At 44.4% G+C, this 18,840-nt stretch overlaps 1 protein-coding gene across 7 annotated transcripts in view; it reads left to right on the forward strand.

Moving 5' to 3' along the window:
* LOC124237137 (amyloid beta precursor protein binding family B member 2) overlaps positions 1 to 18,840 on the forward strand; it is a 368,014-nt gene that overhangs the window by 255,674 nt on the left and 93,500 nt on the right. For all 7 annotated transcript variants that reach the window (XM_046656484.1, XM_046656486.1, XM_046656479.1 and 4 more), the window contains 2 exons: positions 266 to 351; positions 446 to 506. In XM_046656484.1, the coding sequence (XP_046512440.1) occupies positions 266 to 351; positions 446 to 506 (147 nt within the window). The remainder of the gene's footprint in view (positions 1 to 265; positions 352 to 445; positions 507 to 18,840) is intronic.

Consider the following 18,840-nt stretch of genomic DNA (forward strand, 5'->3'; position numbering starts at 1 on the left):
GTCCAGCTCACACACGTGTGGCCTTTTTTTGATGTCTCCCGTTGTGAATCACTTCAAGCTGATTGCCCCAGGTTCCCCGTTGTCTTGTAAGAACGACGCTTGCACCGAGTCAGCATCCGGCAGTCCTTGCATGCATGCCTTTCTCTGCCTAAGCTCACGTACGCTCTCAGCCTCATGCCAGGAGGACTCTCCTCCCCTTTGATACTGGAGGCCATGTAATGGGCCCTCCCCCTTTCTCCATTAACAGGGATCTATTTTCCTCTAGGATTTGCATGCAGCCACAGTTAACCCGGACCCCAGCTTAAAAGAGTTTGAAGGAGCAACACTACGTTATGCATCTTTGAAACTCAGGTAGGGCATTGGAAGGACCTGCCATAATGTGTGGCTTTGTGCAGCTGGAGTTGGCAATAGAATTCTAAGTCCAATTTTCTGTTTTTCTTCCTAGAAGTGCCCCACATGCTGATGATGACGATTCTTGTAGTATCAACAGTGACCCAGAAGCCAAGGTTTGTAAGAAACGTGCTTTCAGCCACCAGCTTATATTCTTGCATCAGTCGTGACTTTGGATAATGGCCCAGTTTTGATAAACCGTCAACCCAGGGGCACTTAATAAGTAGTTCTCCCTCCATCCTCTCTCTTTCCTAATCTCCTGACACTTAAAGTAAATCCCTAGGCCAAGTTAGGTTTGGGAGGATTTCTGTGTTCATCAAGACCCTGCCTGTATCCACTACGTCAATTCTTTGCACGATGTGATAAGTTAAAATTATTGTTTGAATGGCTGAGCTTCAGAAGCCTTTGGAGATAAAGCAGGCTCTGCTTTGCAATGCAGTGGGAGGGGTGGTTGAACAGGTGGTGTGGGACCTTCCCGCCTACCTCCTCCCGTGTAGCCTCACCCCTGTGCAAGGTGCCATCCCTGTCATAAACACAGGCGTGTTTTATGATGGAAAGTGAGAGGGAACTTTTGCTTCTGGACTTTTGTTGGAGTACCAGCAGGGCCAGCGTTAAGGGCAGGTGGCCAGTGCAGTTAGACAGCGTCTTATGCTGAGAATCAGGGCCCCTTTCAAGGGGTTTTAATGCTGTACGGATTGCCGTCTTGAAATTCGTAATGATTTTATCTTTGAGTTTGTGTTTTATAAGAGAAGTCCATTGAGGCAATGGAGCGTGCACTCCTGGGTTGGAGCCTTGGCTCTTACACAGTCCAGTTACCTCCCTACCTCTCTGGGTGGTTCTTGACTGCCTGTTCCCCTGCTCCTTGGCACCCCGGGTCCTGCCAGACCTCCCCATCCCTGCCCCCACCCAGCAATTACTACTGCCTTCCTCCTCAGTAGGGGCCTAGGTATGAGCATGAGGAGAGTTGGCATGGAGCACACAATCTCCATGGCATCTCCAGAAGGGGCTAAGCAGTGGCCTACCCAGCCTAGGCTGTGACAGTGCCTGGTATATTCAGTGGTGACGTAGTAAGGGTGGGGCCCTGCCTACTCCCAATCTAGGTACCTAATGTGTTCTGGCATAGATGTTGCAATGCACTTGAGAGTCACCCGTCTGCTCTGGATTGGGGTGGTGGGTCCCTGGGGAAGAAGGATTCCTGGCTCAATTTCCCCAGCCCCGGTCAGGGTGTGGTACATTGGTCCGGCAGCTGGTGGGAGGGGGAGCCCAGAAGCTGATGGTCTGTGGGGGTGGGCAGAGCCCCTGGGCGCCTGTGATGGTCGGCACTCACCCTGCTAGTATCCTCGTGTCCGAGGGAGCATGACATTAAATAGTAACTGAAAAACAGCGTAACTGGTCAAGAGACAGAATGCAGAAGAAGGAAAAAGCTTCGTGTCTTAGTACTTTTTAAATTTTTTCCTACTTTTTGAACAAGGGGCCCTGCATTTTTATTTTGCACATTTCATTTTCATTTGCAAATTATGTAGCTGGTCCTAGATACTTTTTCTGAATCCCAAAGTAGATCTGTGTCTATGAATAAAACAGCAAATAGGTTCCTTAAAGTGGGGGAACAACATGCGGGTTCAAAACCTTGACTGCTTTGCCAGAAACTGCCATATTGGCATTGATTCTGTAAGAATTTCAGGGCTCGCACTGGAAATCTCCGCTGCTCCTAGACTACTGAGTTTCATGCTAAGCACAGCGTGATCGGATGAAGGCCACTCTAGAGCCAGCAGTGTTCTGAACAGGTCCTTGGGCTCCTGGTAACATGCTGGGCTTTAAAGATAAATTTTATGGTGAGGAAAGGATGCAGGAAAACAGGAAGGTGGGCTGTGAATAATTTGCTCTGCCATCAGGTGTTTTACAAGGGCTCTCAGCAAAGGCTGGAGGAGGAGGGGCGAGCAGCAGCAGCATCTCTGGCCACCGTCAGGGCTGGGGCAGTGATGTCAGTAAAGCCACCTGGTGAAGTTGACAGGAGTGGGCAGGGAAGGTGACGCGTGGAATAGAGATTGAATTGGTAATAGGAATAGAAGGCCTGGTGGAAATATTACCTGAGTCAGTGCTTTCTTTTTTTCCCCATCCCAGTTGTATTGCTTACTGAATTCTTTGTCTGCCCCCTTTCTATTGCCAGCGTGTCTGTTCCAACACCTATTATGAATTTGTTCGTGTTAATAAGGATGCTCAGCTTTGTCGTAAGTTACCGAAGTTGTACTGAGTTCTAAACAAAAAAGTACTTGTGTTGTATTATTTTAAATCCTACTTTGTTCCACAAAAGATCTGAGAAGACATATAAGAACGGACGCTTTCTTAAAAAGGCTCAGAAAATATAAGGGAATAGGCAGGTGCATCTGTCTGTATTGGGACAGTAGACGGAGTTAGGACAGATCAGACTGGGGAGAAGGGAAAAACATGGCTGTGGAAAGCATAGGTCTCTGCATAGTTAGGAAAATTGACCTTTAGGTTCATTTTTGTGCTTCCTGGTGATTCTTTACATGGAGGATTCTTAGGGTGAATGGCATGAATCTCTAAGGGCAACTCAGAATCTTGAAAGGATTTTTGCAAACTTCATGCTTCCAGCTGCCCCTGCCCCACCTGAGATTCTGAAGGTCCCCTGTGCTGTGGAAAGTCATCGTCACTCTTGAGGACCCCAAGCATGTTGGTAGGGGAAAAGGGTTTCAGAACTCTGCTTTGTGTGAATCACACTATGCATAAGGCAAAAGCATTCCAGTTCCTTATGCTGTGTGATGGTTTTTCTAGTGCTTCATTATAAAATAATTGTAATAGTGAGTATTTATTGAATGCTAACTTTTTGCCAGGCATGGTCCTAAAGACTTTATTTCTGGTGACTCTCTTCCTCGCAAAAATTCAATGGGCTAAGTGTCATTATCTCCATATTGCAAATGTGGAAACTGAGACATCAAAAGGTTAACAGCCAGTAAATAGTAGAGTCAGGATTTGATTCCAGGCTATTTGGCTCCAGAGCCCGTGCTCACTAGAATGTCTAAAGAAAAGTCTGACTTGGAGCTTCATTTAGGAGCTACCATGGAATAATGTGATCAGAGTCCTCAACAGTATTCCAAATATATAATATATAGAAATTTGGATTTTGACAGTTGGTATTGCATAGCATTACTCATTGGAAGCGAAAGACAAACACCCCAGCAAAATTCATTTCAAGTAAATTGGTAGAGGATCATGACAGTGTGGACCAGCTTTCTGGTCCAACTTGAGGCAGAGATGAACTCTAGACTCTAGAAGTGGAATCGATGGGCTGCAGGTTTTTTCAGACCACCTCTTGGAGTTTCAACTAGGCTTATGATGAAAGTTGGGCCCAGGAGGGAACAGGGGGCTGGATTGGAGCTAAGCTGCGTTGCTGGGGATTGGCAGAGCTGTGCACTTTAGATACACCAGGCAGATGGCGGGTTGATGTCCCACTGAGGAAATCGAGGGGTCTCGTTGTCCTTCTCTGGATGCAGGGTCCTTCCACCCACTAATGGAAGTGGACCCAGGAAACCCTGTGGGGAAGGCCAAGACAATCTTTCAGAATTTCAACTGTTTCAAAATCCAACAGCCCTAAATGAATTATTTTTTACAAATTTTGAAGATGTCAGTGAGTTGAGAAGTGACTTTAATGAAGCCCCTTTGGGGAAGCTCTCCATCACCACCGCCTTCTGTCCTCTCCTATCCGCCCTCTTAGTCACTCCTCACCCTTCACTGCTGCCTCAGGCGCCTAAGAATGGAGAAGTGGCAAGATCTGGGTTTCCCAGATGTTCAGGCTCCTTGGTAGAAGTAAGTTACCTCCTTAGATAACCTTTTCCATTCTTTCAGTCTGCCAAGGACAGGAAACCTAGCACCTCCAAAACAGACAGAAAGTATCCTTTCTTTAGAAAAAAATATTTAATTTCATGTATGATAGAATTTTAAATATAGTCCCTGAGGAATGATTGCTAAAAAGATTATCGAAAATGTCTTTCTTATGCCCTAAGTGAAATTTACATGCTGAAAAAATAAAGATCATTTTTAGACTATTAGGATTTGGATATTTTGAAACCCTCTCCAGCCGCTGAGTGTGGGCATCTTGATAATCAGTTGCTCAGTGAAACCTCTAAATAGCAATGGCAGTGTAAGATGACCACACACACACATCCACTCTCTCTCCCGCGCCAAAAAAAGCAAAGTATTTTTATAACTATGAAAATGTTTTTTGAGCCTACCTAATTTTTTATACAAAAAATATTTTTTGTCATTGATAGCAATATGTGCATGAGTGTGTGTATAATTCTGAGCTCCTTAACTTTATATTTTAAAATAATTGTAAATTTATAGAAGAGCCGTAAAGATTGAATTCTCATATACCCTTCACCTAGCTTTCCCTAATAAAAATGTCTTCATAATCATGGTACAATGATCAAAACTAAGAAATTAATGTTGAAACCTTATTATTAACTAAACTAGAGGGTTTATTCACATTTTCCCATTTTTTCCACTAATGTTCTTTTTCTGTTCCAGGATCCAATTTGGATATACATCACATGTACTGAGCTCTTTAAAAATTATTTCACAGGGGCCAGCCCAGTGGCATAGTGGCTAAGTTCGCACACTCCACTTTGGTGGCCTGGGGTTTCACAGGTTTGGATCCTGGGCGCAGACCTAGCATCGCTCATCAAGCCAGGCTGTGGCAGCATCCCACATACAAGATGGAGGAAGACTACCACAGATGTTGGCTCAGTGACAGACTTCCTCAGCAAAAAGAGGAGGATTGGCAACAGATGTTAGCTCAGGGCCAGTCTTCCTCACACATACAAAAAACTATGTCACAGATTCCTTTCCATAATTCTCAGGTTTGTCATTCTTAATTCCATTATAATATTCCGTTGAATTAATAGCATCATAGTCTGTCTAGGCACCCAGTAGTCACAAGAGCAATTTCCAGTACTACAGAGCAGGTAGCTACAACTGCGTATAAATAGCTTACTTTTTTTTCTTTTAAATTACTTCTTTGGTATAGGCTACTAAAACTGGTATTACCAGGTCAAAGGCTATCAGTTTATGGCTTCTGTCACTTATTGCAAAATTGCTTTTCAGAGAGGTGACAGCGGCGAGTAATTCCATCAGTAATATCCTGGGAGATGCCTCTTTTTCCACTGCTCACTGTTCTCTAGGCTTTGTCATTTTATTTATTCATCTTTGTTTTATTCCATGTTAGCTATTACCTCCTACTATAACATTTCCCCTTCTTATATTATCATCAAGACAGGGCGTTTCTTATAAAACTCTGGGTTTCTGTCCATTCTTGTCCATTTTTTCCTCTTATTTTCTGTGCATTTTTTTAATTAAAAATTTTATTTTGGGGTAATTTTAGATTTACTGAAAAGTTACAAAGATAGCACAGAAAAGTTCCCTTATAGCCTTCACCTGGCTTCCCCTGATCTTACCTAAACCTGGTACATGTGTCAAAACTAAGAAATTAACAGTGGTACAAAACTATTAACTAACACTTTATTCTGATTTTATCAGTTTTTCTTCTAGTGTCGTTTTTTTTGCTCCAGGATCTAATTCAAGATATCACGTTGTATTTAGTCCCTATGCATTTTTAAATTCAAAACTTTATTTGTTATTGTACTCTTAAATATTTTTCTCTCCTCATTTATTTCTCTATTTTGTGTCACTTTTCCATGTGAAAATGTTTTAAAATTTTCTGTCTTCAAACTTTTTGTAGATAATTGCCTCTCCTGCTTCATTTCTCAAGAAGGCGCTCCTTGCCATATTCTGGGGGTCAAGTAGCTTCCGCTGCTAAATTCCTGTTATTTTGCAGCTGCCCCCTGTGCTCATCCTACGTACATACCTTAAAATCCTAACTTAGCCCTATAAAATTTTCCTTTCCTCATGGCACGTGGCATATTGCTGGCCAAATGCTTGATGAGAATGGTCAAAACTAAAATAAAAATCAATTATAATTGAATTGCAGAAAATTTAGTGATTTGAAAAATGTGTACTAGTTCCTTAGAGTTCTTTCCTATCCTTTGTGTTGTTCTGCTCCGGCTTCTGTAAAGGAGGCGTTCTGCCTCCTAGTGGACAATATTGAAAATTACATCTTTAAAGAAATCGGCATTTCATTTGTAATCATTGAATTCCTTATGGCTGGAAGTGACATTCAAAATGATCTAATGGGCCTCCTTTACAGGTGAAAAAAGTGAATCCCAGGAAATTTGAGTAAATAACTTTCCTAGGGTCACACAATTGGTTAGTGGTGGAGATGGCATTCACAAGTGGGTGTCCAGGACCTCTGACCACCCTATCCTACTGTCTTCCCTCAGTGTATAACAAATCATTTTCAGGATATTTGTGAGGAGATGTTCTTATCACTGTGTTTAAAACATTTTTCTTTAAAATCCATAATAAAGGAACTGGGTGAGGAAGATTTTGTTGTCCAAGCGTTAAATTCTCTGGGTTTCAGCTTCTTCATCTGTACAATGAATGTGTCATCATCTCAGAAGTCACTTCTGGTCCTGAGAAATTTTGAGGTTCCAAATGAAATGGAGCAGTCCTTATGTATGGCATCTGGAGATGAAATAGTTCGGTCTGATCTCTCTCCGTGTCTGGGGAAGGAAAGAAAGTGCTGTGAGCCGGGGCTGGAGGCGGGAGCTGGCTCCCTGTTCTCAGCACACGCTCCACCTGGGCTCTGCACCGTGCTAGGCACTTACATGCAATTTTCTTGCAAACACAAGGCATCATGGTGATTTTCCTCAGATGACAGATAAGAAACTGGTGCTTTGAGCAGGTTACATAATGGTGTTTTACACCAGTCAAGAACTGGTGGAACTGGGACTCCAACTCAGATGCAGTCAACTCCAAAACCCAAGAAAGTGTCATGCCCACGCGCTCCCAGTTACTGCTTCCCTGACCTTTGAGGTCACTTTGGCCGCCTGGGTGTTTTGGGTGGAGTTGGCAGAGATGTTGGAGGTAAGCATGGTGTGGGAGCTGGAGGGTCATTGCTTGAGGACAGACCCCCCCCCCCCCCTTGCTTTTCACTGTCCCCCCAGACTCACAAGGTCCAATCTAAGGCTTTCAAACTTCCTGCACATGTTGGCAAATCCCATTGTTCTGGGGCGGGACCAAGGATGGCAGTTCTGTCAAGCTCTCAGGTGATGCTGATGCTGCTGGTCTGCACAAAACACTTTGAGTAGCAAGAGTAAAAAGTTTGCAACCTGATAAATAAGGTATCCTTTTGTGCATCTTCTGCAGGGAGGTCGACATAGTCTTTCTACCTTCCAGTTCTGTATGGCCCTTTGCAACCAGCTCTCAGCTGCTCGGGGATTTTTTTCTCCAGGCCCTGGTTTTTGTGAAAGCTTTGTTTGTCTTCTTATCCTTTTGTTACAACCTGCCCCAGATGGGGAGAAAAGGAAGGAGATGATACAAATCAGTTGGTTAGTCGGTTTGGTGGAGGAACTTCCTGAAATGAATGGTGAGTGAACCTGAGGCTCTAAGATTCATCTGTACGCTTTATTTATCTGTGCCTTCCCTTGGTTCCTATTAGCATAGATTTTCATGAAGTAATTATATTAGCGGCTACTGACTCTATTAGCACTAATAGATAAACAGGAAGGGGTAGGGAGTATCTTTTCTCATTCAGATTTATTTCTGGTCTGTGTAGCAAATTCATTATCATTACTTAGCATTTATATGGGATTTTATGTCTGCGTGTCCTTCATATAATTGACTTTTGTCTGTGTGGCACGGGTTTTTTCTTTCAGAAATTCTGATCTGTGTGAGAAGTTTGGATTTGATTTCTGCTGTTGATTCAGTAATTGAGTCAAAAACATGTATTGAATGCTTAATGCTCAAGGAGAGGCTGTAAGTTGTGGTTAAGAGCATGGACTCTGGACTCAGGCTGCCTGGGTTCAAAGCCAGGTTTTGCTGCTTACTAGCTGGGTGACCTTGGGCAAATTACTTAGCCTGTCTGTACCTCAGTTTCCTCATCTGTAGAGTGAGAATAATAATAGCACCTGACTCTCAAGGCTCTATGGTCAACGTTAAGTGAGTTGATGTGTTATAGACCTAAGGTATGTGTCAAGTGCTTGGAAGCATCCCTGGCACATCATAAGCCTTCTTTGGGCACCAGCCATGATTACTGTTCCTCTTACATAGAGGAATAGACAATGCCTTCAAGGGGCAGACAGCAAACAGGCCAATTCAATGTGATTTCCCAGAAGGAGATGCTGCCTAACCTAGAGTGTCCTTGCATCGCAACAGGATTTAGTGATTCTCCCCCAAAATGTAAATGTAAGTACAGGAGATTTTAAAATAATTTTGTGTGTAAATTTGTGTTCGTTTTCAGCAAAAGCTTTTGGGAACAGATCTATTAAGGTGAGGTTTTTCCCTGTTTGTCCAATACTGCAGATAACGTTGTTTCTGTTATCTATGCCTGTGATCTATGTAACAAACTACGCCAAAACTTGGTAGCTTAAAACCACCGTTTGTTTTCCTCATTATTTTGTGGGTTCAGGAATTTGGGAAGGGTTCGGGGTGCAGTTGCTTTCTGATCCACATGGGGGCAGCTGGCGCAGGCGGGACTGGATGATCCACTTCCAAGATGGCTTCTTCCCTCACGTGCCAGGTGGCTCAGTGCTCTTGGGCATTCTCTCTCTTCACGTGGCATCTCGTCCATCAAGGCCTCTCCATGTGGCTTGAGCTTCTCACAGTGGTGGTCTCTGGGTAGGCCAGTATATTTCTTATGTGGTGTCTGGCTTCCAAGAAGCAGGAAGCTGAAGCTACCAGGTGAGGTAAGAACGTTCCTGGAAATGGCAGCCTGTCATTTCCATCACATTCCATTGATCAGAGCAGTCACAGCCCGGATCCAAGGGTGGAGAAATGGACTCCACCTCTTGAGCAAGAGTGGCAAGGTCACACTGCAGAGAGCAGGTAGGATGGGAAGCTTTTTTGCTTCTATCTTTGGGACATACATCTGCGACAAATGTGATTCCCACATTTCAGTCATTCATTGAAAATTCCCCTAGTGAAGGGCATGATTGTCAACACAATTGATAATCAAGAAATCAAGGCACAGAGCCAATGACAAACATACCAAGTCCTACCAGAACAAGATTCATTGTCTCATGCGTGGCTTTTAGGTGAACATTAACAGAGAGAAGATAAGGACCATCTCATTCAAGCCTTAGGAGAAGTGGAAGGAGCAGAGAGAAGCAAAGTGATCTCCCCAAGAATGCATCATTTGTCCTCATGGAAGAGCAGAACTCAAAGCTGGGCTTCCCCACCATAGTCCAGTGTGGTTTTCCACTGAGCAGAGCTGACACTCACTGCCTCTTGGACACTAAAGCCATTGGCTTTGGATGATGCTCATTTTGTCTCCTAGCCCAGAGGACAGCTTTTGTGTTTCTAAAACGGTTTTCTTCCCTTTGTTTGCCAACACGGCCAAGCATAATGCTGTGTTTCTGGCAGAACCACGGCTTCCATTCCCTTATTAACTTCTGGTCACTACACTTGCCTGAATGAGCAGTCAAGGAATTGGCAGCCATGTGAACCCCCGGGTTTTGAAGGGCCCTGTTGAAATGAGATGCATTGTTATCCAACTGTCGGCAGCTGCACCCTGTGGTGGGCAGATGCCTGGAAAAGCTAATTAAGGAAAGGCAGACTTCCCTCTTCCCCTGAAGGAATGTAGCAGGAAACGGGTGAGGCGATGGGCAGCGGCCAGGAGCAGTGGTGGAGATGGGCATCCTGAGAGTGCTGGAGCAGCAGGTGCATGAACCTTGCTCCGTGGGATCCTGGCAGAGAATTCTGGGCCATGGATTGTCAAAGATCTGAAGAGCCTCAGGCAGAAACAGCAGTGGTACATTCATCTAGCAGGGGAGTCCTCCAGGAAGGGCCAGCTGGTCAAGACCTGGGGGTCCTGAAGCTGGCATTCCAAGTCTACCTAGAAAATTGCCAAAAGATACCAGGCCTTGTTGTCTCAGGGCTGTTGCCTGAGAAATTAATGCCAGTATCAGCATTGAGGTAGTAATGCAGACACATCGTATTTTTTTGCAGTTAATAAAATTGGTACAGAAATGATGGTTCTTCCTATAGGACTGTTAGAATAATTCAGACACTAAGCCGTTTTAGCTAAGCCACACCATCCTCTCACTCGTACAACTCCTATTTAAAGTCTTATCAAAGTGTGAAGTCACAAAGATCAGAGCCTGAGTTCTTCCTCTGCTCCTGGGTCTGGTGCTTCTAAGGAAATCATTTTAGGAGGCAGGCTTTCATATTTGCAGTCTCTGAACTTACACCAAGAGTTACAGCTTTCAACAAGTGTCTGCAACCAATTCATCCATCCATTCATTTGGTGTGTATTTACTCAACAGCTATTACAAGCAGAGTGGTGTGAGATCCTTCAGACTGGGGAGGGGAACAAGAGAAAATAATACAGCAGGAAAATGGTAATGTCAGTTAAGAACGAGAATTACAATGTTACTGGAATTAAAGAAGGAAGAGAGAGCTTGCAGCTGGAATTTCAGCCGCTTCATATTGAAGGCAAAGTTTGAGACTGGTTCACTAAGCAATGACGCGTGAATAATTTTAATTGACAACCTAAGATGCCAGCCAATAGATGAACGGATAAAGAAGATGTGGTGTGTGTATATGTATATATACACACACACAATGGAATATTATTCAGCCACAAGGAAGAAGGAAGTCTTGTCATTTGTGACAGCATGGCTGGACCTTGAGGGCGTTATGCTAAATGAGAGAAGTCATTCAGAGAAAGACAAATACTGTATGATATCACTTATACATGGAATCTGAAAAAGCCGAGCTCATAGAAACAGAGCATAGAGTGATAGTTACCAGAGGCTGGGGGGGTTGGGAGAATTGGGGAAATGTTTAAGGGCACAAACTTGTAACCAGTAGATAAATCAGTCCTGGAGATCTGATGCACAGCATGGTGATTATAGTCAACAGTACTGTAAACTTCAAAGTTGCTAAGAGACTAGATCCTTATTGTTCCCACAAGAAAAAAGAAATGATAACTAAGTGACACGATAGAGGTGTTAGGTATCGCTCAGGTGGTATTCATATTGCAATATGTAAATTTATCAAACCAACACATTGTACACCTTAAAACTTACATGATGTTATATATCAATTGTATCTCAATTTTTTTTAATTAATTGATTAATTTAAAAATAATTTCAGTTGACTTTAAGAGACCCTCAGACTAAAAATTGCTTGATTAAGACTATGTTTTGCTATTGAACCAACACATTCCTAACCCGGATCTCTAGCCAGACAGTGCTTTAGTTCACCTTCTCAGGGCACAGAGCAGGAATGTGTCCCTTTGGATTCCATTACAATCTCTCATCCACTCAGCAGACTTGCTGCTCAGGAAGGGGGTAGACAGGTCCCCACCTGGGGCCCACTTTTCTGCTTCAGCCACGTTACCAATGGTCAGTTTGACCAGCAAGCGACCCCTGTCTCTAGCAAATCTGGAAAGTTGGCTCATGTAAATCACACATGGAACCTAGAACCAAGAATTTATGATTTCTCAAAAGGCCCTTCTCCTGAGGGCTTGACTTTTTTTTCAGAGCTGTGAGTTCAGATGAGAGCTATAGCAACCTAAGGCTTATTTTTATAGAAAGCCTACAATTTTTTCCCTCTTCACTAATGGTATAGATCAGTGTCACTTAGTAAAGAAAATAAAATCCTATATGAAGCTCATCTCTCCTGCTTCAGATATTCTTATACATCTCTGCCACGTTTTGGTTGAGATCTAGAAACAATGAAATGGATGGACACCCAATGTGGACCTGCATCATTCGGCAATGGTAGAGAGTGAGCAGAGAAGGAAACTAGCCTTTCTCTGATTCCAGCCATGTGCTGGGCTCCCTACTGGGTGCTCTCCGTGCAGCAGGTCATCTGATTCTCAGAACAAACCTGCAACAGAGGTGATGTGTTTTTTCCCGTTTTACAGATGAGGAAACTGAGATTCAAGGAACCTAAGTCACTTTCATAAAATTACAGATCTATTGTGTGGATAAACTAAAATTTGACTGTGGCTGAGGCAGACTCTAAAGCCCGTGCTCTTTCTGATTAAATAATGATGATGATAGCTGATGTTCATTGAGTATGTAGTATGGACGGGACACAGACATCCCAAGGTGGTCTGGGGCCATTATCCACAAGCTCAGTTTCCTGTCTTTAGACCCAGCCAGCACCTCTGTAAATGGCTGCAGCAAACACCCATGTGGTGTTACCACTGTTCTCTTCTCCCACAAGCCCCGGGAGGTCCATTCTCACATTTCTCCTGTTTTCAGTTGGAGCTGGGGCACAGCATGTTAGGTGACCTGCCCACAGTTCTGTGGCTGGTAAATGGTGGACCTGAGATTTGAACCCAAGCAGTCTGGCTTCCCAGCCCAAGCCTTTAATCTCTGAGCTGTCCTGCCTTGCATGGAGGTGGGCCTTCCTATGGCCTTGTAAACAGGCATTTGGTTTGGTTCTCCAATTCCCGGTGCGATGGTTGTGGTGGGAGTTCTGTACCATAAGCTCAAGTTTGCCCGAAGACGTGCAACTGTTTTAAAGATTGAGAGGGAAAATAAAATGTTTTTGTGTGTGTGTGTGTTTTGTTTTTTGGTTTTGTTTGTATGTGTGGGTTTTTTGGTTTGTTTTTTGTGTTTTTTTTTTTACTGGAGTACCCAAGCAGTTGACTCCCAGTAAATGACAAAAGAGCAAAAACCAGCCAGAGTCTTTGTCCCTCATGCAGGGTCATGCTCCAAGGGGAACGAGTGTAAAGTAGGAGCTAGAATACCTCAGTTCTGTCAGATGAGCTGTGTGACTTTGAATAAGTTGTTTAACCTGTCTGAACATCGCTTTTCTCATCTGTAAAATGAGACGGTGTTAATGCTAGTCTGGGAAACTCATAGTGTTATTGTGAGGACCAAATAAGATGTTAGAAAAGTTTGATAACTCTACGGTCCTAGCTAAATATAGTGTATGATTTTGGTCTTCCAAGAGTTTCTTTAAAAAATTCTGATGTAATGGTTCCCAACAGTCCCATTGGTCATGGTGAGTTACTGGTTTTGCTGCTGTGTGGATAAAGTCACCTGGAGGTGGTGGTGGTGGTGGGGGGCGGTTTGAGCCCAGTCCCAGGTATGCCATCTCTAAGGCCACGTCCCTCTCTCTCTAATCCCTGAGTTTGGGAATCATTTTAGCAGTTGGACTATTATGATGCCTCAGAGCTTAAGTTAAGCAGCATAAGTTTCTTTTTCTCAGACCTCAGAAAAAATTAAAATGGGGAATATCTGGTAACACACTGGTTGTTAATGAAAATGCGGATAGTCCCAGCTTGTGGAAACTGTGTGAGAAGTTTTAATCTAATTTCTGTAAAGGAAACAGTGACGACATGTACAACGAATTTCCTCTATGCCAATGGGATTGAGTGTTTGTTGACTCATCTTATAGACAAAACAAGCCTTGAATCAGTTTTTTGGCTGGTTGCATTTCGTGTTTGTGTGATTTTTCGCTTTACAGAGAACAGATTGCTCTCCCCTTTTCCTTTGTGTTAGGGCACGTTTTTCTAAAGCGTTCATCAATTCACAGTTCCTCTGTGGTTCAGCTGGAACGGAGCGCCTGGGTCCAGTGCCCCAAGTCCTCGTTCCTTTCCTGGTGCCCCCGGTGAAGCCCATTCTGGGCTCAGCCTCCAGAGTCTTGGTTGAAAAGATTTGGGCTTTAGTCACCAGGGGCTTTATCCTAGGTTAAAGTAAGGGCAAAAAAAACCTTACTCCAAAGTTCTATGTAAATAGTAATCAACCCCCAAGTTGTCCTCGTTTTGCAGGAAACTGTTGATTGTTTGCTCGCTGCTTGTGTGGTCTGCCACTTCTCCCCAGCCTGTACTGTGATTTTCAGAGTCACAAGGACGGCCAAAGAATGGAAGACTGCAGCAGAATCTGGCCTTTAAGAGGATTAAAGCTCTCTTACTGTCAGAGAGATAAGACAGTTGATAAATAGTGTAGCATCTATAAAACATTTCCCCTGAAATCTTTTTTTTAAACTTATTAAAAAGTTAACACGGGGGACAAGTTGACACAGGGAGCTAAGAATTTCGCAGGGGCACACAAGCATAGTTGGGCGTCGCATTAAATGCAGAGCAGCTTCCCATTCTGCTCGAGTTCATTGTGGACCTCTCTCCGTGAAAGGTACACAGGCTGCAGAGATGAGCATGCGCCTGTGCTGAGCAGCTGTGTTAGCGGGGTGACGCCGTGCCAGCTAGTCCCCTTCCCACCGGAGTCATCGGTGTAGAATTAAGAAAATCTGCACTGGCCAGCCCGGGGGCATGTCACATTGCTAATATGTGAAGATGTTCTGAAGACGTAAAAGTAGTATTTTGTGTCCTCGTCTGTGTGCTCAGGTGTGAACTGCCCTCCTCTCCTTCAAGATGTAAAAGACTCTTCCCAAAGCAATTTGGAAAATGGGATGGTTGAGGCTCTAATGTGTTGTTGTGGAATGAGTTTCACAGAGATTGCATTTTCCCAACAGGATCATAACCTAGATACAGAATAAACCTGGTGACTCTGGTGTAGTCATCTCTGTTGAAACAGGAAGGTCCCTGGGGACAATTAACTCATCACCCTGTTTTTAAAGCTTCGCCCCAGGAATAAAGAGCCCACAGCCCCCTCGGTAGAGGGTTCCTGGTTTTAATCTCTCTTCCCTAAGAAGTTCACTAGTACTGCTCTCCAAATTCTCCTTGGAATTCCAAAGCCCGTATCTCTTCTAGAAGGACAACTTTTGGTTGGCATTTTCCCCAAACTCATTCAATACTTCGAGATGACCCTTCTCATTCTTCTCTGAGAAAATTAATCTGGACTCCTGCCACCTTTCTTTATAATTTGTAGGACTCATATTGCTTTGATTAGTTTGGGTGATTTTTCTCTGGATACACTGCCTCTTCTCATTAGAAGAAAAATTAATCAGCTATTAAGTGGTGATGATGCCCTTGGCACTTACCTAGGCATTGTGGGATATGAAAAAAAATACACTGGGCGTCTCACCTCAAACGGCTCCTGGGAGAGGCTGCAGGGGGTGGTGGAAGGGCTACTGTGTTGAGAATCAGGAGACCCCACTGCTCATCCATACCTACCACTCATGGCTGGGAGACCTTGTGCAGGTCACTTCCCCTTGATGGGCCTCATTGATCAAGCAAAGAGGACAAAAAAAGCTTTGAGTTCAGTTCAGAAAGCAAGACTCAGAGGCTAATTGGGGAGCTGGAATTACTCTCAAGAATAGCAGAGCATTAAGAGATGTGCAACTTAGTATCTGTCATAGGAGTTCAGGAAAAGGAGAAGTGAGTTTGGGAATGAGGCTTCTTGAATTTGAGACAGCAATCTCTGGCCCAAATCACTGCATTCTGGGGACAGAGTCCCAGTTGTCCCACAGGTGGCAGTAATGAGCCCCAGGCAACAGCAGGAGCTGCTCTGGCTTCATCCCAGTCTGGGAGTCCGACCTGTTGAGGGAGCCTGCAAAAGTCTGCAGTGTGGCCAAGCCCCAAGGCCATGGTGCCAAGGCCAGCCGGCTGTGTACGCTGGATAATACTAAGTTCTTCTCCCTTTCCTCTGACCCATCCCAGCACATTCTCCTCATCCAGGGCTTCTCCTCTCTGTGCCTGTCTCTGACAAGGCTTGCCTCCGCTAACTCCTTACTTCCTTATGCCTCATTACCATCTCAAGGCTTTGTGACAGGATCCAAGAGGAGCAGAGTCACTTCTCCTCTTGGACTTTAGGGAATCCGTTGCCTTGCAACACTCTCTGGGCCCTCCTCTCCTTGGTCATTTTGTGTAGTCACCAGGGGTGGTCAGTCATGCTTGCTCTTAGAATGCTTCTCTGTTTCTGGAGCTACTGGGCTTCCCTAAGCCTCCTTCTAGTCCTCGTTCCTTGTGTCCAGACACACACAAGTTAAAACCTGATTAAACTTAAGGCACAGGTGTATTACCTACTGGGAGCAGAAACCGACCGTGTAAGTTGACACGGGCCAAAGCTGTTTCGTTTGAATAGAAACATCATCTTGCATTTTGAAAAGCTAATACAGGATAAGAGCTGCCAATCTCCACGTGAAGAACAAAGTGGGAATTTGCTTCCTTAGGAACACGACGTGTATTTCTACAACAGGCTGACCAGTGGCAGCACTTGCTTTGCTCCTGCTTGTGAGGAGAAGCCACCAGGGGTCTCTTCGGTCTGTCTTCAGATGAAGTCTGGGATATATCTGTTCCTCAGATACTTTGTCATCTCAGGGAGTAGAGGTTTAGCCTTTATTCTAGTCTGTTGCTGAAAATATCCTTCTTTGTAGTGTCTCAGCTCTGTGTACATACATTCTTACCCTAAGAATCCAATATACCTAATTTAAAGCAAGTTCTTTAAAACAACTACTAAAAATGTTTATTTCTTCTTGAATTGCCATAAAATCTTGGAAGAGCGTCTCTTCATATTCAATTCATCTTTGCATTCCACAGTCAGTTCCAGCTGGTCAGGGACCATTTCAGTCAGTGGTGGTTCCTAAGGGGACCCTTTAGAGACAGCCATCCGCACCCGCCCCGGTCCACGCAAGACAGACACTCATTCTTGTGAGCTCTGGGGAATGCTCTCGGGACTTAGGTTTACTCATTTGTGAAATGAAATACTTGGGTTCTGGGGTCCCCAGAGCCTCATGTTCCGGGTTTCTGTGCTGTAGTTAAATGCTCTTCCCATGTGAGTACCATGTGGACTTCTGGGAGTCAGCTTCCAGGACTGGACCCTCATAAATGCTTTCTTTAGGGCTGGTAACAGCAGTGCTTTTAGTTGTGGTCTTTGTAGGTCTTCGTACTTTATGAGCTCACCGAGTTCGTCTCAGATACTTTGCAAAAAGTTGCAGATTTTTCATTTCTAGGTGTGTAGTGCAATGAAACCTTTCTTATAAACCAACAATAAAAAATACAGTCCATCACAATGATGATAGTAATTATGGCTGACTTTTACCAGGCTCCAGGTACTGCTCAAAGCCTGCTTTACACGCGGGAACTCATTTAACCCTTTCAGCACTCAGCGTCTGTGATTAGGGGCAGGGATGCTGCAGAACAAGTCCCTGCCTTCGTGTAATTTACATTCCAGTGCGGGGGGGGGGGGGGGGGGGGGGGGGGGGGGGGGGGGAGAGGCGGCAAATCACAGGAATGCAGTTTTATAAGTACATTGGATGAAAGTCCTTGCTGTGGAGAAAAATAAAGTAGGGAAGAGAGCTAGATAGTGCTGGGAGGGGCTGCAGTTTTTAATAGTCAGGGAAGGCCTCCTGAGCAGGTGACACTGAGGAAGATGTGAGGGAGGGAACCAGACTGGGAAGCCCAAGGTGAGTGCGTGCCTGGAGGAAGAAAGATGTGGCTGGAGCAGCGTGAGTGATCACTGGGGACAGGATAGGATCAAATGTGCTGGAGGCATTTCACAGTTGGAGATGTCCTGAGAGATCTTTTAGCCCTAACCCTTCTCCTTTTTCAACCCCCCTCTTCTTCTCTCTCATTTATTAAATGAGGACAGTGAGGCCCAGACAAATCAGGTGACATCCTGAAGGTCACCGGTAGCAGACCAGGACAAGATCCCAGGGTTTCAGGGTTCCTAGTTCCACCTACACCCTCCCACACCTAGCTCCTGAGAGCTTACAGGGAATTAAGCCCGCCTCCACTATGCCGTGCTCCTCCATCCTTGCTCTGGGATGAAGGGTAGATTCAGTCGATTCTCGTTGTTTGTGGTGGCTCGATAACGTTCCATAAGGTGCTGCCAACACTGAATTAGCAAATACTGAAGCACTGCTCCTAAGGGAAATACAGGGTCAGGTTCCTGGAAGCCTCTGGCCACAACATTTTCATCAAGCTATCAATACATCACCTTATTTTATGTGTGTTGCTGTTTAAAGACACCGTATTTAATATATGTTGTTGATTCATTAACGTTGAGCTCATAGCCAACGGCACGGTAACTCATGCCTGAACGAAGCTTCTCTAACACGTTTTCTCCATAAGGCTGTGAGGCAGCCTTCTTGCCCTTAGGAACACCGGGCAGCAATTCAGCACTTCGCTTGGGGGCCATTTTTAATACCAAAATCCCCAACAAAAAGCACCAAAGTGCAAAAAATGAGGTGCTAAGTAGATCCCGAAAAGGACACTTGTTTACAGTATGAGAACTGAAATAAGAAGGCAGAGAGTTGCCTCGTTCAACCTCAGCTGGGAACGTTCACATCAAGCATCTCAGATTTTTGCCACTGTTGACCTGTCGAAGAGTGATCAGAAAAGTGCTCGAGTGTTGGTTTGGGGGTTATAGATAAATTTTAGCAAGTAGCTGAATTTGCAGATATGGAATCCACCAATAATGAGGATTGACTGTATTGGTGCTTGAGCTGTTCAGAGGA

The sequence above is a fragment of the Equus quagga genome, chromosome 3, assembly GCF_021613505.1.
Source record: "Equus quagga isolate Etosha38 chromosome 3, UCLA_HA_Equagga_1.0, whole genome shotgun sequence".
Lineage (NCBI taxonomy): Eukaryota > Metazoa > Chordata > Mammalia > Perissodactyla > Equidae > Equus > Equus quagga.